This window comes from Thalassophryne amazonica, chromosome 18 (assembly GCF_902500255.1).
Source record: "Thalassophryne amazonica chromosome 18, fThaAma1.1, whole genome shotgun sequence".
Taxonomy (NCBI): Eukaryota; Metazoa; Chordata; class Actinopteri; order Batrachoidiformes; family Batrachoididae; genus Thalassophryne; species Thalassophryne amazonica.
The window spans coordinates 58,974,429-59,001,758 of NC_047120.1; the positions used below are offsets into that span (position 1 = coordinate 58,974,429).

Genomic DNA, 27,330 nt, shown 5'->3' on the forward strand with positions numbered 1-27,330 from the left:
GGACTGTTATGTATGTGACAATAACACCCCAATACACACACACACACACACACACCCTGCCAAATATGCCATGGTGGCATATTAGGATTAGGTAAAAATAAATAAAAGTGTGGGGGGGGGGCGGCGGCTCAGTTTTAAGAGAAAAAAATAATTCTTTGAGATCACAAAATAAATTAACAAGAACAAAAAAGAGATGAATGTTCTTTTGAATATTGTGTGTGTGTGTGTGTGTCTCACAGAACCACTTTGGACATAACTGATCAATACCCTGGACCACACTGCAGTATCACTAAATCACAAAAATGAATTTGCATAAATCTGTGTGAAGCCTAAGTATGTCACTCTGTCATCAATATTATTGGGTTATATCTAATATTATGTAATTGTAATAATTTTCCATTTTGTTGGTTATTCTCAGATTTTGCTTTCCCTGTTATTTCATTCTGTTATGATTTTATTTTATGATTATGTATTTATTTTAACTTCACCCAGTGTTTTTTTTTAATAAAACACTTTAATTTGTACCATTTTATTGATAATTTAGTGTGCTTTCATAGCCCATTAATCAACTTGTATGACAAATGTGATATATAAACAACGAGGATTTTTTTTAATAATCGCGTGAGTCCGTCTTCTCGCGCGTTCTTGTGTTTGTTTATGTCGGCGCTTCTGTATCTATGGTAACAGGATCGGTTCTGCTGCTATGGACGGGAATCAACCCAACCTGGCAACTTGCGCGTCGCCGTTCTGCAAGAAGAACGAAGAAATGATGGAAAATTTAGCAATTTGTCGATTAATCGTTCATAGGTAAATGTTAATTTAACTTCAAGGTGAGCCGCAGCAGTACACATTTATTTGCAGTTGTGTCTCTTACAGATACGAAGGTGAAACATGTGAAGGAGAGCTTGATGGAGAAGGTGTTGCTTATTTTCAAGGAGGCCACTTTTACAAGGTATTCAGGGTACTACATTTTATAAATTATATTCAGAACCGCTGTCGTAGAGGAAACCTCCGCCAATACTAGTTTTCAATTCCACAAATTTTTACCTTGGAAAGAAATTTCAAGGTCAAAGTCCTGCGTGGCTTTTCATAAACTAAATTAGATATGATCAAATCGAAATTTTTTGTGGTGTTGCCAGTTTTTTTTTTTTTTTAACTTTTTGCCTATCTCAATTAGCTATTGTTTTTTGGCGCTCGGTTTGCGACTGATAACCGGAAGATTGACACACCGGTGTAAAATTGGAACCTCCATCCAATTTTGGTAGTGTAGGTAAATCCATAACAGAAAAATGAGACTTTACACTGCATTTTTCTTCATTTGAAAAGGACTTACTGGGTTTTGCGTCTGAACTCTTCATATTCTAGGCATAATTTTGTTTTATTTTGAGATGGGTATTTTGAGGAAGACACTATTTTATACAAACCAATTTTTATTTTTTTTAATGAGAAAGTTTTATCTATGACACAAGCAACAGCGACCTCCAGTGGTCACCTGGACCCTGCAATTAGCAACAACACTTCACAAGCAAATGAATAGGCCTGTCTGTCTGTCTGTTTAATTTAATTAATTTATTTGCATAATAAGAGATGCCAAACTGGTATAAATTAAGAGGTCCACTGGGCCTCATTGGTGTCCATCAAAACCCCAAATTTCAGACATGACTATGCAGTAGTTTTTAACTCACTGACTGACTCCTTTGCTTGCCCTGTAAATTGCCATAAAAACAGACCAATTATTCATTTAACTTTTTTTTACTCTTTTGTTCTGAACTTAACTGTGCAATTGCTAATTTGCTTGAATGTAAAAAAAATCTAAATAAAGGATATGCAAAATGAAGCCAGGAAAATACAAAAATCTTTACAAACTGCTGTAAAATATTTATTTTTCAAAAGAAATCAACTGTCATTTTACATGTGCTAGAACAAGGCAATACAGGACTTTCTTTCAGGATGAATCTCATTTGGTGGATGGATGAAATCTCAGATTCCAACTTTAATATGTTAAACAGTACATTTGAAAAGAACTTAATTCATAAAGTGTTGCTAACTTGGGACTAAAGGCATAAAAGTAGCACTGGTGTGTGAGTGTATGTGTGTTTGCAAGCCTGTAAAGTACATTAACTGTGTAGCTGTTAGTTTTTAATCAAATGTTCTTCATCATGGGTCAACAGGACACTTCACTAAAAAAATCTAAAATTGCTGTTTCTCTCTCTCTCTCTCACACACACACACACACACATACATACACACACATATAAGAATTTGTGAAGATGAGAACAGGAGCACATTGTAAATGTTTATTTAAAATGATTACAGTGAACTATATTGATTTTAAATAAATAAATTAAAAACAAAGGTTTATTTATCCCAGTAGTTGAGCCGCCGTTCACTGCACTCTTTTATTTCGTGAGACATTTAGCTGAAAGTAACCCTACAGCAGCACAGAGTCCACCAAAAGCATAAACCCAAGGACTCTGTGTCCTGGATGTTTTCTCCTTTTCAAATGCAGCCTTCTGTTCTTCCAGCTGTCTGAGGAATTTGGCCTCTTGTTCCTCCTGCTGTCTTTTGCTGCTGGCTTTCTGTTCTTCCAGCATTTTCAAAAATTTGGCGTCCTGTTCCCTTCTACTGGTGGCCTTCTGTTCTTCCAGCTTCTTTTTGTACTTTTCTTCTGTGGCTTTCAGGTCTTTGTCATAATAGTCCATCAGACCTGCCAGCTCTTTCTGTAAGTTATCTTTCACATCTTCCAGTTGCTTCTTCAGATGTGCGGGAAAAAAAAAAACCCGTCCAAAAAAAAAAAAACAAAAAAAAAAAAAACGGGGTGGGGGCTTGTCCTGTTCGTGGTTACAACGCGCTCAACTTTTGTTCAGAATCAGCTTATCACTGGTAACGACGCGGCTTTCCTCTCACTCATTCCCGCAGCTTCACAGTGCTTTAAACGGTCCACTGAGTTCAATAGCGACACAAAGAGTGCAGCGAAACGAGACGAGTCATTGGATAAATGCTGGGCTTTGTCCCGCCCATCGGACGCTCAGCGTGTCTGGGGGTCTATGGGGCAGTGAGCTGGCCTCGGCTGTCCCGGACGCTCAGCTTCTGCATGATGATTGGATGATCTGTCTGAGGCTGAATCCCTTTTTGATTGACAGCGAAATGAGCGAATCAGCGGTATTTTCTTTGTTAAAAACGACTAGCGACAAATCGAGTTTCTATTTCTGGTGGGGGTTTTTTTGTAGCTGCTTGTGTTTGGAGACTGACTTCTACCACTCTTTCTGACTTCTATCGCAGTTTCTGTCCCTACCGAGCAGCGGGTGCTGCTGAGCTCCTTCACCGTTACAAAGCACTCACAGGCGGACAAACTTCACACTGGCCTCGCGCCATTCCCAGCTAGCTAGGTAGCAAGCTGCACATAATGGCAGACAATTTGAATGTTGTGGACCGGATTTTGGCGAAGCCATTTGATAGTCTTCCTTACGAAGAAGCCATGGCTGCTGTCATGGCTTCAGCTCTCAATGGTTTGCAGGCCAAAATTAAAGCAATAGCCCCCAGTGCAATGTTTGTGCATTGCTATGCACACAGACTGAATCTGGTTCTGTCTCAGGGGGCTAAATTCCTATCTGAGTGCAGAATATTTTTTGCATCACTCTGGGTTGGCCACATTTTTCTCAAAATCCACAAAGAGGATGTCTTTTCTTGAGTCTGCAGGCTGCTCAAGGTTGCCCAGAAATGCTCCTACTCGATGGAATTTCACATCACGGATAGTGAGCACTGGGGCAAACAATTATGATGCCCTCCTGCTAACTTTTGAGATGATCATTGCAGATAAGTCCATGGATGATGACACATTAGACTGTGCCAATTTCTTTGTGTTTGTTATTGCAGTAGTCATTAAAACCGGAAATTTGTTCTTGAAAATAGCTGTTGTGAGTTAATTTGTGGGCTTGTGGGTATTCTGGACGAAGTTAGTGTTTTCATGGGTGGTGGGGCGGAGGTGGTGGCCATGTTAGTGTGCGCGGGGGGGGGGGGGGGGGCACAGGGGGTTTCGCCCGGGGAGTAAATCACTCTTGGACCGCCACTGGACGAGCTGCTCGGATTTATTCCCCAATGTTGCTCCTGGTGTGGAAATGAGGATGAAAATTTAAGATAAAACGAATGAGTGATGTTTTTTTTGTTTGTTTTAGGGGGTCAAAGCTGTGATCTTTATTGGGACAGTAGACCAGTTATAACGGTAATAGGGGAGGCCGGGGCTGTTTGTAACAGTGTTCAAAGCTGCAGCCATGCTGGTATTTTGATTTCACTTTACACGTTATGAGGATCAGTTCACAGAAGTGAAACATTCTTTGGAGTATTCCACACTCTAAAACAAATTATTTTCTCAGTTTAAAAACAAAACAAAACAAAACCCTAAAATAGCAATTTGCATGTATTTGAAAGGAATTCTAACTCAGCCACTGAGTACACACAAGACACTCCTTTTCTCTCAAAAATTCTTGAAAGGGTAGTTGTAAAACAGCTAACTGATCATCTGCAGAGGAATGGTCTATTTGAAGAGTTTCAGTCAGGTTTTAGAATTCATCATAGTACAGAAACAGCATTAGTGAAGGTTACAAATTATCTTCTTATGGCCTCAGACAGTGGACTCATCTCTGTGCTTGTTCTGTTAGACCTCAGTGCTGCTTTTGATACTGTTGACCATAAAATTTTATTACAGAGATTAGAGCATGCCATAGGTATTAAAGGCACTGCGCTGCGGTGGTTTGAATCATATTTGTCTAATAGATTACAATTTGTTCATGTAAATGGGGAATCTTCTTCACAGACTAAGGTTAATTATGGAGTTCCACAAGGTTCTGTGCTAGGACCAATTTTATTCACTTTATACATGCTTCCCTTAGTATTATTAGACGGTATTGCTTAAATTTTCATTGTTACGCAGATGATACCCAGCTTTATCTATCCATGAAGCCAGAGGACACACACCAATTAGCTAAACTGCAGGATTGTCTTACAGACATAAAGACATGGATGACCTCTAATTTCCTGCTTTTAAACTCAGATAAAACTAAAGTTATTGTACTTGGCCCCACAAATCTTAGAAGCATGGTGTCTAACCAGATCCTTACTCTGGATGGCATTACCCTGACCTCTAGTAATACTGTGAGAAATCTTGGAGTCATTTTTGATCAGGATATGTCATTCAAAGCGCATATTAAACAAATATGTAGGACTGCTTTTTTGCATTTACACAATATCTCTAAAATTAGAAAGGTCTTGTCTCAGAGTGATGCTGAAAAACTAATTCATGCATTTATTTCCTCTAGGCTGGACTATTGTAATTCATTATTATCAGGTTGTCCTAAAAGTTCCCTGAAAAGCCTTCAGTTAATTCAAAATGCTGCAGCTAGAGTACTAACGGGGACTAGAAGGAGAGAGCATATCTCACCCATATTGGCCTCTCTTCATTGGCTTCCTGTTAATTCTAGAATAGAATTTAAAATTCTTCTTCTTACTTATAAGGTTTTGAATAATCAGGTCCCATCTTATCTTAGGGACCTCGTAGTACCATATCACCCCAATAGAGCGCTTCGCTCTCAGACTGCAGGCTTACTTGTAGTTCCTAGGGTTTGTAAGAGTAGAATGGGAGGCAGAGCCTTCAGCTTTCAGGCTCCTCTCCTGTGGAACCAGCTCCCAATTCAGATCAGGGAGACAGACACCCTCTCTACTTTTAAGATTAGGCTTAAAACTTTCCTTTTTGCTAAAGCTTATAGTTAGGGCTGGATCAGGTGACCCTGAACCATCCCTTAGTTATGCTGCTATAGACTTAGACTGCTGGGGGGTTCCCATGATGCACTGTTTCTTTCTCTTTTTGCTCTGTATGCACCACTCTGCATTTAATCATTAGTGATCGATCTCTGCTCCCCTCCACAGCATGTCTTTTTCCTGGTTCTCTCCCTCAGCCCCAACCAGTCCCAGCAGAAGACTGCCCCTCCCTGAGCCTGGTTCTGCTGGAGGTTTCTTCCTGTTAAAAGGGAGTTTTTCCTTCCCACTGTAGCCAAGTGCTTGCTCACAGGGGGTCGTTTTGACCGTTGGGGTTTTACATAATTATTGTATGGCCTTGCCTTACAATATAAAGCGCCTTGGGGCAACTGTTTGTTGTGATTTGGCGCTATATAAAAAAATTGATTGATTGATTGATTTCCGCATAGGGTTTTTCCTTTAAATCTCCCGGTTCAACACCGCAGTGAAGTTCGTTTTACGTTGGATATTTGACAGATATTTGACAGACATTTGCTCTGCTTTTCCCTCTTCTTTACTGCGGGTAAACGTCCTCTTCGCTCCAGTTAAACCTCTTCTTTGCTCCGACGACAGAGTGACTGAGCAAGCCACTCCAACATTTCAAGTGCGCCCGTATTGCAGACGTTACAGTAAACAAGCGGCGATAGTAGACGGCTACATCGAGTTCCAACTTCCTGTTTTCAAAATAAAAAGGTGGGATATTCAAACTAGAGATACTGTGTTTAAAGCTATTGAGAAGCTGTTGAGCGAAAATGCTAATGTTTACATTTAAAATTAATTAAAAATTTGAACTGATTTAAAATGCAAAAACAAGAGGCGTATCTCATGCAGCCAGTGGAGCGCTATGGTTCCACATGGATTTTGAGTCAATTGATCACATGACCTGAAAGCAATTAAGCTGAAATGCTAATATTTACATATAAAAATTAATTAAAAATATAAAAAAAATATGCCAGATACATTAATTTGGACTAATTGGACAACCCTGTCTTGTTTCTCTTTCTAGGTCAAATGAATTTGAGATGACTCCATTAATTCTAAGTTTTGTGTTTGGATTGCGACACAATGCTTGAATAGTTTTAAGTGGAAACCAAATTTTTGTAATACTCTATAAAACTCCCAACTAACTCGATCAAAAGCTTTTTCTGCATCGAGACTTAATAATACTGCCTGAATTTTATTTTTAACTATACGATATGATCAATCACATGCAATGTTCGGCGACTGTTGTCTTGTATCTGCCCTTGCTTGATGATCCTGTTTGGTCAAGGCTTATCATCTGTTATTTTCCATTCTTTTCACCAAAATATGGGAAGATTTTGTAATCTTGGTTCAGTCTATAGCTTCCCAGCTCTAATTTATCTTTACTCTCTTTTGGTATCAGTGAGATCAGACCCCATTCTATTCTGTTCTATTCTATTAGACCCCATTCCTACCAGGCTGCTCAAGGAAGCCCTACCATTAATTAATGCTTCGATCTTAAATATGATCAATCTATCTTTATTAGTTGGCTATGTACCACAGGCTTTTAAGGTGGCAGTAATTAAACCATTACTTAAAAAGCCATCACTTGACCCAGCTATCTTAGCTAATTATAGGCCAATTTCCAACCTTCCTTTTCTCTCAAAAATTCATGAAAGGGTAGTTGTAAAACAGCTAACTGATCATCTGCAGAGGAATGGTCTATTTGAAGAGTTTCAGTCAGGGTTTAGAATTCATCATAGTACAGAAACAGCATTAGTGAAGGTTACAAATGATCTTCTTCTGGCCTCAGACAGTGGACTCATCTCTGTGCTTGTTCTGTTAGACCTCAGTGCTGCTTTTGATACTGTTGACCATAAAATTTTATTACAGAGATTAGAGCATGCCATAGGTATTAAAGGCACTGCGCTGCGGTAGTTTGAATCATATTTATCTAATAGATTACAATTTGTTCATGTAAATGGGGAATCTTCTTCACAGACTAAGGTTAATTATGGAGTTCCACAAGGTTTTGTGCTAGGACCAATTTTATTCACTTTATACATGCTTCCCTTAGGCAGTATTATTAGACAGCATTGCTTAAATTTTAATTGTTACGCAGATGATACTCAGGTTTATCTATCCATGAAGCCAGAGGACACACACCAATTAGCTAAACTGCAGGATTGTCTTACAGACATAAAGACATGGATGACCTCTAATTTCCTGCTTTTAAACTCAGATAAAACCGAAGTTATTGTACTTGGCCCCACAAATCTTAGAAACATGGTGTCTAACCAGATCCTTACTCCGGATGGCATTACCCTGACCTCTAGTAATACTGTGAAAAATCTTGGAGTCATTTTTGATCAGGATATGTCATTCAATGCGCATATTAAACAAATATGTAGGACTGCTTTTTTGCATTTGCGCAATATCTCTAAAATTAGAAAGGTCTTGTCTCAGAGTGATGCTGAAAAACTAATTCATGCATTTATTTCCTCTAGGCTGGACTATTGTAATTCATTATTATCAGGTTGTCCTAAAAGTTCCCTGAAAAGCCTTCAGTTAATTCAAAATGCTGCAGCTAGAGTACTGACCGGGACTAGAAGGAGAGAGCATATCTCACCCATATTGGCCTCTCTTCATTGGCTTCCTGTTAATTCTAGAATAGAATTTAAAATTCTTCTTCTTACTTATAAGGTTTTGAATAATCAGGTCCCATCTTATCTTAGGGACCTCATAGTACCATATCACCCCAATAGAGCGCTTCGCTCTCAGACTGCAGGCTTACTTGTAGTTCCTAGGGTTTGTAAGAGTAGAATGGGAGGCAGAGCCTTCAGCTTTCAGGCTCCTCTCCTGTGGAACCAGCTCCCAGTTCGGATCAGGGAGACAGACACCCTCTCTACTTTTAAGATTAGGCTTAAAACTTTCCTTTTTGCTAAAGCTTATAGTTAGGGCTGGATCAGGTGACCCTGAACCATCCCTTAGTTATGCTGCTATAGACTTAGACTGCTGGGGGGTTCCCATGATGCACTGAGTGTTTCTTTCTCTTTCTGCTCTGTATGCACCACTCTGCATTTAATCATTAGTGATTGATCTCTGCTCCCCTCCACAGCATGTCTTTTTCCTGGTTCTCTCCCTCAGCCCCAACCAGTCCCAGCAGAAGACTGCCCCTCCCTGAGCCTGGTTCTGCTGGAGGTTTCTTCCTGTTAAAAGGGAGTTTTTCCTTCCCACTGTCGCCAAGTGCTTGCTCATAGGGGGTCGTTTTGACCGTTGGGGTTTTTCCGTAATTATTGTATGGCTTTGCCTTACAATATAAAGCACCTTGGGGCAACTGTTTGTTGTGATTTGGCACTATATAAATAAAATTGATTTGATTTGATCATTGCTTTTTTTCCAAGGAGGGGGGGTATGCCTGTTTTTATCACATAGTTGTATGTGGTATTCATTATAGGGATCAAGTAGTCTTTTATTTCCTTGTACCATTGTACATTAATTCTTATATGTAAATATTAGCATTTTAGCTCAATAGCTTCCAGGTCATGTGATCAGTTGACTCAAAATCAGTGTGGAATCATTGCGCTCCACTGGCTGCATGAGATACACCTCTTGTTTTTACATTTTAAATCTGTTCATATTTTTAATTAATTTTTATATGTAAATATTAGAATTTTAGCTCAATAGCTTCCAGGTCATGTGATCAATTGACTCAAAATCCATGTGGAATCACAGTACTCCACTGGCTGCATGAGATACACCTCTTGTTTTTACATTTTGAATCTGTTCATATTTTTTAATTAATTTTTATATGTAAATAATAGCATTTTAGCTCAATAGCTTCCAGGTCATGTGATCAATTGACTCAGAATCCATGTGGAACCATAGCGCTCCACTGGCTGCATGAGATACGCCTCTTGTTTTTTCATTTTAAATCGGTTCATATTTTTTATTAATTTTAAATGTAAACATTAGGATTTTCGCTCAACAGCTTCTCAATAGCTTTAAACACAGTATCTCTAGTTTGAATATCCCACCTTTTTATTTTGAAAACAGGAAGTTGGTACTCGATGTAGCCGCCTACTATCTCAGCTTGTTTACTGTAACGTCTGCAATACGGGCGCACCTGAAATGCTGGAGTGGCTTGCTCAGAGTCACTCTGTCGCCGGAGCAAAGATGTTTAACTGGAGCGAAGAGGACGTTTACCCGCAGTAAAGAAGAGGGAAAGCGGAGCGAATGTCTGTCGAATATCTGTCTAATATCCAACGTAAAACTAACTTCACTGCGGTGAGATACCATGCAAAATGTACACCAAAATGGCTTTTCAATATTAAATTCAAAATCCACGATCCGGATCCGATCCGGATCAAACTTGGTCAGGTGATAAATAGTGAGTGTCAGTCTGCACCTCACTTGGAAATATGAGAGCGATTGGGGCACGTTTGATTAAGATAATGTAAAATATACATTAAACTGGGTTTTCAATGTTCAATTTAAATGGCCACACAATCTGTAATCTGGATCAACTCAACTGGATCAGATCCGGATCAAACTTCAGTCAGTTGATAAAGGATACCATCCTACATAACACTGTCAAATATGAAAGGAATTTGATCTTTTTTGACAGAGGTATGAATTTAAAAAAATCATTTAATGTTAAAGATATGGATTTTTCCAATTTTCTAAGAGTTTTCCTGACTTTGACCTTTGGCCTATGACTTTGAAAATTGAATCACTTTTTGCCTATCAGGATATGAATTTTCAGTAAAAATTCCATAATGATATATGAAAAATTGTGGGGTCCAGGCTGTTCACCATCAGACAAACAAACAAACAAACAGGGGCGAAAACATAACCTCCAACTTCATTGGTGTTTTGTTATAATTACCCATAATCCAATGTGGCACAGCATGTTTGAGTTACACCCACATGTGGAGTTTTATTTTTCTTGCTGTGTCTGACCATTGATTTGTGTTTGAACGAAATAACTCAAAAGACTATTGATTGGATTTGGCCAAAGTTATTGCACTGTTTGAGGATCAGCCAAGAACAAATTGTGTGAAAATCTGTTCAAAGTCAAGGTTACAGGTCAAGACACAGTGTTTATATACAGGGGATGTTTGGCATTACTATCCTGAAGTATTGTTAAAAAAATGCACCTATGATTACTAATAAACACAAATAAGATGCCATATATCGCCTTTCTATTGGCCATAACCACCTTTGGGTGGAAGGGTTGTGTGTTAGTAAAGGATAAAGTGGATTAATTTAGGACGCAGCTGATCAAATGTCAAGGTTTTTGCTTGAGACCAATTCTATCAAAATCAAGTTTTACGCAAAAATATATAATATAATCAAATAATCCAAAAAATCTGCATAGCATCAGGTCCATAAGTATTAGAGAGTGACGAGATTTTTATTTATTTATAGGTAATTATACCTCTGTCCATCACCACAATGGAGTTGAAATGATGATACGGTACACATTGTTACAAACTGGCTGTGGCATCATCACAGCATTTTGTTTGTCTGCAGGGAGTGTTTTCCAAAGGTCTTATGCATGGATGTGGTGTCTTTGAATGGGCAGGCGGTTTGAAATATGAGGTATTATCGAACAATAATTATTTTTTAAAATTCTATGTTTTAATATGAATCACTTATAAAAATGTAAGTTTTTGATCTGACAGGGAGAATTCGTGTCCAATAATCTCATGGGTCGGGGCACGTACACGTGGCCAGATGGCAGCTCCTATCAGGGGGAAGTGTATAATGGTGTACGACATGGGACCGGAACTTCTAAATGTGGCAAAAGTGGTGTGGTGTACAGAGGGCAGTGGCATCGAGGAGCAAGGCACGGCAAGGTATGATCACTGAATGAAAAGCTACATGGCTCCACCTGCAAAAGTACAGGATTTCCCACAAAACAAGATAAGGACCCATGAATAAGACACAGGACAACACTTACTTAATATCATGCCAGGTGGAATCTCATCACAAATGCGTCATTAGAGGCAGATGAAATTGGAGATGCAAAATCAGTGAAAGATGTTGGAGCAATGAAGAACAAACAAGCAACTCACACCAACCCGGGCAAGAGGCTTGCTGGAGCAAAACGCAAGAAATGACTGCAAACACATCCGAGTTAGCATGAACAGACACACAATAAGAAGACTTGAAGACCGCTGAATGAATCCCACTAATCAACTGCTAACGGACCGCCAACTGTCAGCAGTAGTAAACATCATAAAGACTTGATGGACTAAGTCACCACACACACATGGGCCCAACATAATCATCCCTGGTTCTCAAGACCAGGCACCTAAGTGGCTCTAGTCTACTTTTTTCTACTCTCCTATTTTACTCTTCCTTTTTAGATATTTAGATATCTTTATATACTAGCATAGTTCCACCTTAGAATTGGAATACAATATATAACATATACCTTATTGAATTTTCATAAAGCTAAACAAAATTGAAAACACACAAAACCACACTTGAAGTTCAGAAGAACACAAAACCAATTGGAACACCTAACCATATACCAAACTACCAATAGCCAAGCTCAAAATGAAGTACTTCAGGAGCTACAGTGTACAAAACCTTTGGTTAACTTGATAGAATCATCAGTTGTTTACAAGGGCGTAGGTTTGGTCTCAGCTTTGGTAGGGACAATACCCCCCGGCCCCCCTGCCCACCACCACCCCCTAACCCACTCACACCATTAGACGCACAAGTACAGCATAATACATAACATATGACGACACTTTATTAATATTTAACACTTTATTTACATTATTAAGTGTGTAGGCAAACAAACAAATAGCTTAAATAACAAAATTGCACCCAAAATCACTAATCTATTCTATAGGCCTACACCTGAGAGAACAAGACAACAAAAAAATACTTGTGGAGCTAACAAAAAAAAAAAAAAGTTTTTGCAACCAAGATGTATAATCTATTCTCTTCATCAATAATGCAGTTGTAGGTATCTAGCAACCTAATTTGCCAAAAAAAAAAAAAAAAAAAACGATTTCCAATGATATATATGGTGTATTACGGTAAACGAAAGCCTGTGATGTCATAACGCAGAGGAAAAACACGGAAGTTTCACACTAGTGCGCCGCTGAGAAAAAAAATAAATAATAATAAAAAAAAAAAAACTAGTGCGCCGCTGATTCTCATTACCGTAAATTCTCATATAAGCCCTCACTCTGAAAAATTTGACAGCAAGCCAAGAACCCATGCTTTCCAACAGTGCGTTCGGTGACTTTTGAAACGAGGGAAAGTATGAAAAAGAGCGCAAAAGTGACAGAAAAGTACAGAGACAGACAGCAAACATAAATATAGTAATTTTTGAGGAAAAGGCAGGATGTTAGTGTCATTTGTGAAGGTGTGTGCGTGTTTGTATGGGTGTGCAGTTTATTTTAAATGTGGCGCACAGCATTGTTCGCAACCCCCCCCCCCGCCTTTCTTGCTTTTCTGCACCGGAGCAGTGTTGCCAGATATGAAATATGAAACTATCGTACCAAAACCTCAAAATGATCGTATTTTGGGAGAAATTATCGTACACAAACAAAACGCATACAACGTAGCTATTTTAGCGTTTCTTTTTTAAAATTTACAAAGAATTTTGTCACATTTTTAAACAGTAATTATAGTAATGGGGAAACTATGGCACAAAAAGAACGCAAATGCACAAGCAAATGCACTACCAGACTAGAAACATTTTTTTTTCTGTGAAGGGACACAAACGTGTTAATTACCAGACTAGAAAGAGTCGAATTCAACCTCGAGGTCGCTATCATCATCCGATGCCATGGACACTTGTGCAGATTTTGTTGAACACAGAAAAAATGTTGACACCTCCATAAGGAACTTGAACTTTTTATTTTTCTTGTATATCTCTTTGCTCTTGTGTTTTGTTCGTTTGTTATTGCATTTGTTGAAATAAAGTTTCGAAAAAAAAGTTGGCTGGGGAATCTTCCTGTCACGGCACAGATTGGATGGAACTCATTACTCTGTATGAGAGGGGGCGGGCTTTCAAATGACGGTCGCCGAAAGCCAGCAGCAGCAGCCCTGTGTGTGGTGTGTCTTTGATGCCGACTGAGTGCAGCGCCTGCAAAATGATTCTTGGGTGTCAGAGAGAGATGCGTGTTTGGGCAACCAACTGAAATTATCGTACATATTGGATTTTTTCCCCATTATTGATCGTACAGAGGGCACAACTATCGTACAAATACGATAATTATCGTACATCTGGCAACAGTGCACCGGAGCCACCCATCCTCTGTGCTCCGGGACCTCCCACTTTACAAATGAAGCACTGCCTGCCACGAGATGCACTTTGTTTACGTCCATGTGAGAAGAACGTGAGCTAATGAAATTGCAACATGGGTAACCCTGTCACTCTGGCACGTCGAAAACACAAAACATGACGACTAAAATTATAGTATCGAGTTCGCAGAAAAATAGTGAATGATTTTTTTATATAAACAAAAATGCTAAATATTGGTAGGGACTATTTTGCCATCCCAAAATATTGGTTGTGACTTGTCCCTATGGTCCATATGCAAACCTGCGCCCCTGGTTGTTTACCATGGGACCAGAGAATTAAAAACAATAGTTATTCAACCCTGGCTCCCCAAGCACTACTGATCAGGTACCACCATGCTTCAAGTTAACCAGTTCACACACACACACACACACACACACACACACACACATATATATATATATATATATATATATATATATATATATATATATATCTCAAACTCTTTAAGGGCATTTCCGGTGGCGCAGACTGAACGGTCCCCCCATACAATTCGGTCCCCCCGCCTTCACTGTGGATGCGTCGTTTTGGAGCGTCAGCTGATTATCGCCTCATTTCTGCTTAAAATGGCCTCGTTTCTGCTTAAAACTGACTTTAGAAGAATTTAAGAGGTTTTACTTTGTGATCTGATGGTTAATAATCACATTATTTCCTTTGATCAGTTTGGGTGTAGAGTCAGACTCAGAGAGTCAGTCGCAGACACTTTGATGTCTCGCTCTGATTGCTCCCCCGTCTTTTATTATGAAATGATGTTGAATTTATGTGGAAATGATTGTTGTACAAAAGCTTCAGATATCTGTCGCTGAGATAGCTGGTGACTGGAGAGCAGTTTGAAGCAGAGTCAAGGTGATAATCGGTACATTGCTGCCAGAGGTGTCAAGTAACGAAGTACAAATACTTCGTTACTGTACTTAAGTACACTTTTTAGGTATCTATACTTTACTCCATTACTTATTTTTCTGCCTACTTCCGACTTCTACTTATTACATTTTCACACAAGTATCTGTACTTTCTATTCCTTACATTTTTAAAACAAACAGCCTCGTTACTCTTGGCTTCAGCGCCGGTGGATGTGCGCTGCGTCAGCGCACATCCACCGGCGCGGCTTTACCGAGGTGCCAGCGCGGATTTATCTGACCATGGGTCCGAAGAAGGCACTGACGGCGGAGGAGGGAGACGATATCAAGAAGTCCCTGGACTTTTTGTCTGAGGAAATCTCTGTTGTTAAAATGCAGCAGAAATCCATTATGGAGCTGGTGGAAGAAGTGAAGGCTCGCCAGATCCAGAATGCTGAGAAAGACCGGCGTCTGGTGCACCTGGAGAACCGTGTTGCAGAGTTGGAACAGTACACAAGGATGAACGACGTTATTATTACAGGAATTCATATTAAACCTCAATCCTACGCACGGGCGGTGTCAGAAGACAGCGGAGGGGAGGCCAGTGAGCAGGAGGCCAGCTCAGTGGAACAACAGGTGGCTGACTTCCTGCAATCTAAAGGTATTCAAATGGACTGTAATAACATTGAAGCGTGCCACCCCCTGCCCAGTAGAGAGGATGGAGACAAGCGAGCAGTTATAATGAGGTTTGTCAACAGAAAACATAAAATGGCATTGTTAAAACAGGGACGGAAACTCAAAGGAACAAACGTATTCATCAATGAACATCTGACCAAAAGAAACGCAGACATCGCCAGGAAAGCTCGTCTCTTAAAAAAGCAGGGAAAAATTCAACAGACATGGACATCCAACTGCAAAACATTCATCAAACTGAACGGAACACCAGAACAAGCGAAGGTTATGGTAATCGGGAACATCAAGGAACTGGACAAATACGACCAATAAGGTATGAGGACACAAACACATCACAACACCATGACACAGACCAGAGGAACCTATTCATCTACTGCATCATCTACATCTGGAGACAAGAAGGATATAACTCACAGGATTGCTGATCATGGAAAACTAGAATTGAGAACATTTAAATACACAGACCACAATGTACTGGACTTGGAGCACGATATAGACCCGGACAATAATTTCTTCTCAAATATCAATGACAGTTGTTGCTATTATACAGATGAACAGTTTAATCGGATCATTAAAACGGATAACAAATTATCAATAATCCATTTCAACAGCAGAAGTCTGTATGCAAACTTTAACAACATTAAAGAATATTTAAGTCAATTAAAAAAAAATTAACATTATTGCTATATCAGAAACATGGATCAATGAAGATAAAGGAATGGATTTTGAACCAGTCGAAGCAGTGGTTTGCAGATTGAAGCAATGCTTCAACCTATTGTTTCGTTTATTCTTTCTTTCTTTCGCTTAATTTTCCCCGCTAAAACCCTAAAGAGCATACTTCTGTGAGTATTATTTACCTTTTCTATGTTAAACCGACCTATTATGGTCTTCTGAAACAGTTGATAGATGTATTTTATAACTTAAAAATGGGAGCGACACTAACGCGTTAGCATGTCTATGGCATTTTCAATGTTAAAAGTTAGCATGAAGCAGTTCCAGCTGTCTTCACGTTCGGGTGCATTTGTTTTCAAATTGTAATATTTCTTAAATTTATTTTTGTTTATATATTAATAATCTAATGATAATTATTATATACAATTTCAGAGAAAGAGACAAAAAGAACCTGAATAGAAACACAACAGAAAATAAAATATAAAAGCAACTAACAATGAACATACATACATACATACAGAAATAAGTGTTTCCTGTGAACACCTAGTGACTCTTCCACCTCCATTTCGTCCCTGTTTTATTTAAGTTTAATGACAGTTTGTTTTGGTCAAACCATATTGTCAATGTGTTAATTTCTTCAGTGATTTCCTCCAGAACTATCTGCCAAACTAGAAAACTGCTGCATCCTAGTAAGAGCAGAATACTACTGGAATGAATCTGAATAAGGAAAGTTTTTTTTTTCTCACTAAATGGATGCTGCACTCACTGCAGTTTATTGTCTGGAATAGTCCCAGATTGCATTTCAGAGCTTCTAGAATTGAAACATTTTCATGCAGGTGGTGTTGGGGGGTAATTTTGGGTTTTGGGTCTTGGGCCACATGTAGAACGAATCAGTTTTTAAATTAAGCTTTCAATTCATATAGTGGCATCTACTTTTTTTTTTTTTTTTTTTTTTTTTTTTTAAGGTTACTTTATACTTTTATACTTTAAGTAGGTTTTGGAGCACATACTTTTTCACTTTTACTTGAGTAAAGAGGTCAAGTTGATACTTCAACTTTTACCAGAGTGTTTTTAAACTGCAGTATCTATACTTCTACTTAAGTAACAAATGTGTGTACTTTTGACACCACTGATTGCTGCTGACGCTCCGAAATGACGTATGCGCAGTATGCAAAAGGGGACCGAATTTTAGAGGGAGCCAATCAGACCGCAGAATCAGGCTCCTTTTTCATCTATATACCAAGTTTGTTGGAAATAGGGCCAAGAACCTGGTAGAAGTTGGGAGATAAATAGGAAAAACTTTTCTCCAGTTCCAGTTTGATCATTTGTTGTGTTTTTTCTTCTTCTTCTTCTTCTTCTTCTTCATTAGGGTGCAGTGTTTTATAATCAGGATCAGACTTCTTGGTACAAAGGAGATTGGGTGAAGAACAACAGAGAGGGTTGGGGAGACAGACTGTAAGTACGTTATGTGTTTCTGCACATTTATACAACCTGTGAGAACCATGTGGTAGAAGGTGTCATCTGTTTCCTAACAGCTACCCGTCTGGTAACGTTTACTCGGGCGAGTGGAAGAACAATGTGACACATGGAGCGGGCACGATGAAGTGGGTGAAGCTGGGACAACAGTACGTTGGTTCATGGCAGAACGGAGTCCAGGTATTAAAAAGACAAGTGATACACTATAAATGGCAGAACCAGTTCTTTCACAAGAGTCAAACCGACACTCGAACTGTTGGGAACCAGCAGAACCAGTGACTGCTCCAGGGGTTTTTTGTGGTGGGGTGTGATTATTTAGGTGTGTGAGTGACAGAATTTGTAGCAAATGTATCAGATGAAGCCTGCTGGCTCACCCAATGATCATGTTCCTCCACGTCTGTTTAAAGAAGTGTTTCCCACAATGGCTTCCTCTGTCCTACACTGCGTCAATGGAAGCTTGATAAATGGGGTAGTGCCTGCTTGCCTGAAGCATGCGGTTGTTCAACCGTTGATAAAGAAGTCTGGTCTTGATCCTAGTGATCTATCCAACTTTCGCCCTATTTCAAAATTACCATTTTGTCATAGGTATTGGAGAAAATTGTTTTTAATCAGTTGAAAGCTTTTTTAGATGAGCATGAGATCCCTGAGGTCTTTCAATCTGGTTTTAAGAATTTTCATAGTACTGAGTCAGCTTTGATGAGGGTTTTTAATGACATGTTGGTGTCCACTGATTCTGGTCACACTGTTGTTTTGGTGTTGTTGGATCTGACCGCTGCGTTTGACACAGTGGATCATGAGATCCTCCTGGATCGCCTTAAGAATGTGGTCGGCATTCAGGGCTATGCTCTAGAATGGTTCAGATCCTACTTAACGGATAGGAGTTTTTGTGTAAGACTTGGAGATTTTGTTTCCTCCACAGCTCCTCTGTCATGTGGTGTACCACAAGGGTCCATTCTTGGGCCACTTCTTTTTTCGTTGTATTTGCTTCCACTGGGATCAGTTTTTTGTAGATTTGGGGTGTCATTTCACCTTTATGCTGATGACAGTCAAATCTATGTGCCCCTAAAGCGTGAGAATGCTTTTGGTGCCAATCATCTTCTGGAGTGCATTGAGAACATTAAAGACTGGATGTCTGCAAACTTCCTACTCTTTAATGAAAAGAAAACTGAAGTTCTTCTGGTCGGACCAAGTAAATCAGGTAATTGTGGTTCAGTAAACCTTGGACCATTGACACAATGTATTAAATCTACGGTTTGCAACCTTGGTGTGAGAATGGATAAAGATTTTAAGCTTGATAAACAAATCAGTGCTGTTGTGAAGGCAAGTTTCTTTCATCTGAGGCAGCTAGCTAAGATTAAGTCCTCACTTTCAAGGCATCACTTGGAGATTTTAATCCATGCTTTTGTTATGACCCGGCTGGATTATTGTAATGCACTGTACACTGGTATTAGCCAGGCCTCACTTGCACGGCTGCAGCTGGTCCAGAATGCTGCAGCCGTCTTTTGACTGCATTCCGGAGGTATGACCATGTTTCGCCCATTCTTTTTTCCCTTCACTGGCTGCCTGTTCGCTATCGTATTGATTTTAAAATTTTATTGTTTGTTTTTAAATGTCTTAATGATCTTGCTCCACAGTATCTGTCTGACCTGCTCGTGTCTTATTCCTCATCATGTTCTCTTAGGTCACGAGATCAAGCTTTGCTTGTAGTTCCTCAGACAAAGCTCAAACATAGAGGTGATAGAGCTTTTTCTGTTGTTGGTCCCAGATTGTGGAATGACCTGCCTCTCTGTATCAGGCAGGCGGAGTCACCTCTAGTTTTTAAATCTCGTCTTAAAACATACTTGTTTTCTGTGGCTTTTGACTAGAGGGTTGATGATTTTATTGTTTTTAAAAACTTTTATTGTTGCCAATCTATTTATTTATTTATTAATTGATTTATTTTATGTCGTACAGCGCTTTGGTCAACTTTGTTGTTTTTAAATGTGCTCTATAAATAAACTGGATTGGATTGGATGTGCAGATATGACTAATGAAGTAAATTTTAAAATCTTGTGTTGCTTGTCAGCCTGTCAGTTATTTTATTTATTTATTTTTTGTAATCCTCTTGTCTGTTGCAGCATGGCAGAGGCACACACGTCTGGTTCCTGAAGAGAGTCGATGGCATCCATTACTACCAGAGCAACCAGTACACAGGAGAATTCGTTGAGGGTCAGCGGCACGGACAGGGAACCTTTTACTACGCTGGGGGTGCCATCTATGAAGGAGAGTGGAAGAATAATAAAAAATGTGGACAGGTTTGTTTATGACGCAAAGTTACCTGTCATTGTCTTATTTTTCAAAATGCAGAAAATATCCAAAATGAAGAATAATGGCCTGATGCTTTTTCCATGGTGTAACAACAGAATATATTTACCTGTATTGTGACACAAGCAACACTTACTAAAGATAAAATCTAGCTGATTTGACTCAACGTACTGATCTAGCTGAAGCAGTTGAAGTAACTTTAGAAAAGGTAGCAGTGTCTCCATTTCGCTTGACAGATCGGTTAGCAGTTCTTTGTCTTTGTGCAGAAAATTGTGTGATAGAGAATATATATTTTATCTGACAAATCAAATGGAATACACAGAGATGTTCTGATTATACAACCCCAATTCCAATGAAGTTGGGACATTGTGTAAAAGGTAAATAAAAACAGAATACAATGATTTGCAAATCATCTTCAACCTATATTCAATTGAATACACCACAAAGACAAGATATATTTAATGTTCAGACTGATGAACTTTATTGTTTTTGTGCAAATATTTGCTCATTTTGAAATGGATGCCTGCAACACGTTTCAAAAAAGCTGGGACAGTGGTATGTTTACCACTGTGTTACATCACCGTTCCTTCTAACAACACTCAATAAGTGTTTGGGAACTGAGGACACTAATTGTTGAAACTTTGTAGGTGGAATTCTTTCCCATTCTTGCTTGATGTACGACTTCAGTTGTTTAACAGTCCAGGGTCTCCGTTGTCGTATTTTGTGCTTCATAATGCGTCACACATTTTCAATGGGCGACAGGTCTGGACTGCAGGCAGGCCAGTCTAGTACCCGGACTCTTTTACTGCAAAGCCACACTGTTGCAACACGTGCGAATGTGGCTTGGCATTGTCTTGCTGAAATAAGCAGGGATGTCCCTGAAAAAGATGTTGCTTGGATGGCAGCATGTGTTGCTCCAAAACCTGGATGTACCTTTCAGCATTGATGGTGCCATCACAGATATGTAAGTTGCCCATGCCATGGGCACTAATACACCCCCATACCATCACAGATGGTGCATGGTGGAGTTGCACTTGTAGATGTAGTGACGAACTGTGTTAACTGACAGTGGTTTTCTGAAGTGTTCCTGAGCCCATGCGGTAAGATCCTTTACACAATGATGTCGTTTTTAATGCAGTGCCACCTGAGGGATCGAAGGTCACGGACATTCATTGTTGGTTTTCGGCCTTGCTGCTTACATGTAGAGATTCTTTGAATCTTCTGATTATATTATGGACTGTAGCTGATGGAATCCCTAAATTCCTTGCAATTGAACATTGAGAAACATTGTTCTTAAACTGTTGAACTATTTTTTCGCGCAGTTGTTCACAAAGTGGTGATCCTCGCCCCATCTTTGCTTGTGAATGGCTGAACCTTTTGGGGATGCTCCTTATATACCCAATCATGACTTTTACAATTAGTGTCCTCAGTTCCCAAATGCTTATTGAGTATTGTTAGAAGGAAAGGTGATAACACAGTGGTAAACATGCCACTGTTGAAACATGTTGCAGGCATCCATTTCAAAATGAGCAAATATATGCAGAAAAACAATAAAGTTTCTCAGTTTGAACATTAAATATCTTGTCTTTGTGGTGTATTCAACTGAATACACATTGAAGAGGATTTGCAAATCATTGTATTCTGTTTTTATTTCCATTTCACACAATGTCCCAACTTAATTGGAACTGGGGTTGTGCAATCTCATTACCTATAATTTGCTACTCCCAAAAAGTATTAACAGAAATTCACTTCTGTATGCCACAGGGAAAATACACACTCCAGAGTGGGAATATGTTTGAAGGAGAGTTTGTGGATGATCAGATGTTGGTCTCCAACCTGCCTGGAAACAAAGCCAAAAGAATAAAGAGTAATTTCAGTCTCATTGCTCTATTATTTTAACTAGAGCTCTTGTCAGAATTCTATTATACCTGTATTAATGGTAAATGTCCACTAGGTGGAGATATTGCTCCATTTCAAAAACCTTGGGACATGACACGACCAATCTGTTGCTTATAGTAGTAGATAGCTGAAAAGGCATTAATGTAATTGTATTTCTGAAAGTGCCAGGTCCAGATTCATCTATCCTAGGACCACACATGGTTCTGAATATTGGCTCTCTTTTGGAGACAGTTGCTGAGAAAAAACAAGATACGGAGCGTGAACAGGTGGGATCAATCATTACCAATACAACCCTCAGTGTTTTATGATTTCCTGTTTCGTGTCATTATGTTAATGTCTTAGCTCATGTGTCACAGGTGGAGTTTGTGGTTCTGCAGAACATCACAGAGCTAAAGTCTATGTATCGGTTCTACAGCAAACTCTGTGAATCCAGATCCCCAGATAAGAACTTCCTACTGAGCCGCCTGCAGCTCTGGCGCTTGTTGAAAGATTGTAACGTGCACCATCATGACGTCACTCTGTCACAGATAGATTTGTTAATCACAGGTGGGGGTGATCCAGTTCCAGAAGATCTCTGATGTCTCTGTGCAGGATTTTATAATTTCTCTGTCTGTATCTTAGAGGACGCCACCTCATCACAGATCCACTCGCCTTTTACCTCCATCCTGTTCTGTGGCTTCCTCAGATGTCTTGTGATCGTGGCTTACCATATCTACCACAAAGACATGGAGTAAGGAACCACTCCTAACAACCTAACGTTAGCTCCACATGTTTTGGGACATTCAACTTTTATAATTAATAGTCTCATGCAACAAATAGCTTCAGTTCAAGGGTTATTACTCGTACATCTAAATCCGGTGACCTGTGCTGAAATGTACAAAAAAATTTTAAAGGGCCCCCCTTTAAAATTAAAACTTACTCCCGAATTAAACATTTTGCACTCAAAATGCCATTTGGAATGCTACATGATTAAAAAAATAAAACTACACACACACATACACATACATACATACATATATATACACATACATATATATATATATATATATTTTAGTGGCAAGTTTTGACTTCAAGTCCCATTTTTCCTTTGATACAGGTCACAAAAGAACGTTCTGGCTGCCTGCTTTTCCAGACTGATGACGGATGATGTTCTTCCTAATGCTAAGAATGTAAAAGGTGCAGCAGTTAATGTTGTAATGTGATTAAAGCGAGTACAGAAGGACCTGCACTCTGATTCATTATAGCATGAGAAGCTTCAAAAAGAAGGAAGTCTGAATTACTGCTCTCTACATCCCAACAAATCAGTAGATTCAGTTTGGTAATTACTGAGACGAGGTTTCCACTTTCTAACTAGACTCCTAGATAGAAACCTAAAGGCCAAAAAGGCCCCTTGCCATAGAATGTATATTGAAGTAAACTTGAGAATACTGAATGAAAACAAGCATATTGAATGCTACTTGATAATATAGAATGAAACTGAAGAATATACAATTTTATTCAATATACCTATTGAACAAAACTTGCAAATATGGGCAGTGTTAAATAAAACTATAAATGATGAAATAAAATGAGAATATGGAACAAAAACCTGAGAATATTGACTAAAACTTGAGAATATGTAATGAAATCCTGAGAATATTGAATGAAAAATGGAATAACTCAAGAGTAATGAATGGAACTTGAGAACACTGAAGTAAATGCAGGAATATCAAATGAAAACATGAGGATATTGAATGCAAATTGACAAGATAGAAAGGAAATCAAGAACATTGAATAAAAACTTGAGAATATGGAATAAAACTACAAATTATTGAATAAATCCTGAGAATATGGAATGAAACAAAGATTTGGAATGACTGGAAAATAATGGATGGAACTTTGACATTGAAAGTTATCCTGAAAATATTGAAAGAAAGCGTGAGGATGCTGGATACAAATTGATAATATACTATAAAGGAACTCAAGAACATGGAATCAAAACTTGGGAATCGTGACAATATGGAATAAAACCAGAAATTCTTAATTCAAATTTGAATGTATGGAATAATTGAGAATAGTGATTGAAACTTGAGAATATTGAAGGCAGAAAATAGATAGTTTGAATAAATAAAAAATATTCAGTTACAGAAGCTAGTTGCAATGGATGCCAAACCTGTATCTTTCAGATGTAAGTAATCTATTGAAGTAATTCTGAAAAATGATTCTGCAGCAGGATCCATCTAGCCTCAAACAAGTCAAAACCAGCCAGTTTTTATATGGTGGAAGTATGGTGGAAGTGTGTGTGTGTGTGTGTGTGTGTGTGTATATATATATATATATATATATATATATATATATATATATATATATATATATATATATATATATATATACAGTAGTGTTCAGAATAATAGTGGTGCTATGTGACTAAAAAGATTAATCCAGGTTTTGAGTATATTTATTATTGTTACATGGGAAACAAGGTACCAGTAGATTCTCACAAATCCAACAAGACCAAGCATTCATGATATGCACACTCTTAAGACTATGAAATTGTAGTAAAAAAAAAAGTAGAAAAGGGGGTGTTCACAATAATAGTAGCATCTGCTGTGGACGCTACAAACTCAAAACTATTATGTTCAAACTGCTTTTTTAGCAATCCTGTGAATCACTAAACTAGTATTTAGTTGTATAACCACAGTTTTTCATGATTTCTTCACATCTGCGGGGCATTAATTTTGTTGGTTTGGAACCAAGATTTTGCTCGTTTACTAGTGTGCTTGGGGTCACTGTCTTGTTGAAACACCCATTTCAAGGGCATGTCCTCTTCAGCATAAGGCAAAGTATTTTGACATAACCAAACTGATCCATGATACCTGGTATGCGATATATAGGAGAAACATGCCCATATCATGATGCTTGCACCACCATGCTTCACTGTCTTCACTGTGAACTGTGGCTTGAATTCAGAGTTTGGGGGTCGTCTCACAAACTGTCTACGGCCCTTGGACCCAAAAAGAACAATTTTACTCTCATCAGTCCACAAAATATGCCTCCATTTCTCTTTAGGCCAGTTGATGTGTTCTTTGGCAAATTGTAACCTCTTCTGCACATGTCTTTTATTTCACAGAGGGACTTTGCGGGGGATTCTTGCAAATAAATTAGCTTCACACAGGCATCTTCTGTCACAGCACTTACAGGTAACTCCAGACTGTCTTTGATCATCCTGGAACTGATCAATTTGTGAGCCTTTGCCATTCTGGTTATTCTTCTATCCATTTTGATGGTTGTTTTCCGTTTTCTTCCACGCTTCTCTGGGTTTTTTTTTTTTGTGTCCATTTTAAAGCATTGGAGATCATTGTAGATGAACAGCCTATAATTTTTTGCACCTGCATATACGTTTTCCCCTCTCCAATCAACTTTTTAATCAAACTACGCTGTTCTTCTGAACAATGTCTTGAATGTCCCATTTTCCTCAGGCTTTCAAAGAGAAAAGCGTGTTCAACAGGTGCTGGCTTCATTCTTAAACAGGGGACACCTAATTCACACCTGTTTGTTCCACAAAATTGATGAACTCACTGACTGAATGCCACACTACTATTATTGTGAACACCCCCTTTTCTGCTTTTTTTTTTTTTTTTTTTTTACTAATAGCCCAATTTCATAGCCTTAAGAGTGTGCATATCATGAATGCTTGGTCTTGTTGGATTTGTGAGAATCTACTGAATCTACTGGTACCTTGTTTCCATGTAACAATAAGAAATATACTCAAAACCTGGATTAATCTTTTTAGTCACATAGCACTACTATTATTCTGAACACTACTGTATATACACATTATCGAGACCTAGATTTTTTTTTTTATGGGACTGAACCTGAATTACATCTGTTCTCTTAAACTTCAATAACAATTAAATTATTTATTTTTTGAAAATGTCTAAATCCAAGCTGTTTTAATATTATAGCTTCTGTGTCACTCCAGGTTTCCTGTTTAATGAGCCTGGCCGCTCCGAGGATGCTGTGAACTACATGAGCGATTGCTGGGAAGTTTATCAGGATTTCTGCAGGTGCAGTGCAGCCCCCAGAACCGAGCGCACTATGACCTATCGACACCTGCTGTGGATGTTCAAGGTGTGCACATGCTCAACTTTGAGTATAATTCCATCAGGTTTGCTCAGCAGAATGGTGGCACATACGTTTGACCCAAAACTGACATTATCAGCATGTACATATCTTTGTCCAACCAACAGTATTTCATAAATGCATTTAATCTGTGCATTAAACACAAATGTACTGAGCATGATTTAATTTTTGGATGTGATTTCTGGCAGGATCTGGATCTGCTGGACAGTACACTAACCACTGCGAAGCTCCTGCAGATCATCAATGCAGAGAGCCGGGATCCCAGCAACCAGTCATCCTGCTTGAATCTGGAGGTCTGTAATTAATTCTAGTGCCACGTGAAGGAACGTGCATGATGTTCTCTGATGCACTGTTGGTCAGTAATCATGATTTATTACGGGGCCATTATTGTAGCAAAAGCATTTGCAAATGTTTATTTCTATCCACAAATGCATGCAGCGATTTGTATTGGTGTGGAGACTAACCACCAGGGGGCGCAAGCACCAATGTATGACTGATGTCATTGGTGCTTGCGTCCCCTGGTGGTTAGTCTCCACACCAGTACAAATCACTAAACTCATTTGTGGACCTTTCGCGGCAGTCAAATGTCACGTGTAAGAACACATCCAATCGAGTGGCCTGATTTTCACACACGCAAATTTTTTTTTTTTACACATTTGTGTATCTCGTTACGCATTTACAGCTACTTTTGCTACAATAATGGCCCCATGATTTATCTACAGCACACCTCATGAGCACCGTTTTCTTCTGCAGATTACATTCCTGGAGTTTTTTGAGGTCCTGTTGGGCTGTGCTCAGTTAAAATGCAGTGAGATTTTTCAGACCCAGGGAGGTCCCAGATCACCACCAAAAGGCCAACACAACACCAACACAAAGGCCAACATGGAGTCACCAGAGGAAAGCCAGTTGGTCAGTTAGTCCACCAATCCACATGTACCAAATAACATACTGAATTTTGACATGAGGTAAATATAGCAATTCAGCAAAGAAAACCAAAGTAACTAAAGTACCTCCACCAAGTTCACATTTTCTCTGCTGCCAAAATACCCACATTCACTTGTAGTTACCATATTTCCTCAAAATGTATTTATATGTTCATAAAATTTCAAGACCGTTTCTTTTTGGAGGTCAGATCCAGAATATGTTCTATATCAACCCAAAAATTACATGTTTGAGGCTAGACATTATTAGTCTGCTCACAAAATGTTAAATTAATACATTTTATAATTAAATGTTCATAGAATC

The 27,330-nt window shown here is 38.8% G+C and overlaps 1 protein-coding gene across 1 annotated transcript; it reads left to right on the forward strand.

Moving 5' to 3' along the window:
• The first annotated feature begins 676 nt into the window (after positions 1-676).
• Positions 677-27,003, forward strand: rsph10b (radial spoke head 10 homolog B). The gene is made up of 15 exons (XM_034193500.1): positions 677-807; positions 877-952; positions 11,287-11,355; positions 11,439-11,612; positions 17,654-17,739; positions 17,820-17,940; positions 19,878-20,054; positions 21,829-21,931; positions 22,126-22,229; positions 22,320-22,509; positions 22,585-22,693; positions 23,060-23,139; positions 25,925-26,073; positions 26,274-26,378; positions 26,839-27,003. The coding sequence occupies exons 1-15, from the start codon at positions 704-706 to the stop codon at positions 27,001-27,003; spliced, it is 1,812 nt and encodes a 603-aa protein (XP_034049391.1). The 5' UTR covers positions 677-703.
• Positions 27,004-27,330: the final 327 nt, after the last annotated feature.

Coding starts and splice junctions, on each gene's coding strand:
- rsph10b (XM_034193500.1), top strand. CDS start 704: ATGGACGGGAATCAACCCAACCTGGCAACTTGCGCGTCGCCGTTCTGC. Junction 808..876: donor TGTCGATTAATCGTTCATAG/GTAAATGTTAAT, acceptor TGTCTCTTACAG/ATACGAAGGTGAAACATGTG. Junction 11,613..17,653: donor GAGGAGCAAGGCACGGCAAG/GTATGATCACTG, acceptor CTTCTTCATTAG/GGTGCAGTGTTTTATAATCA.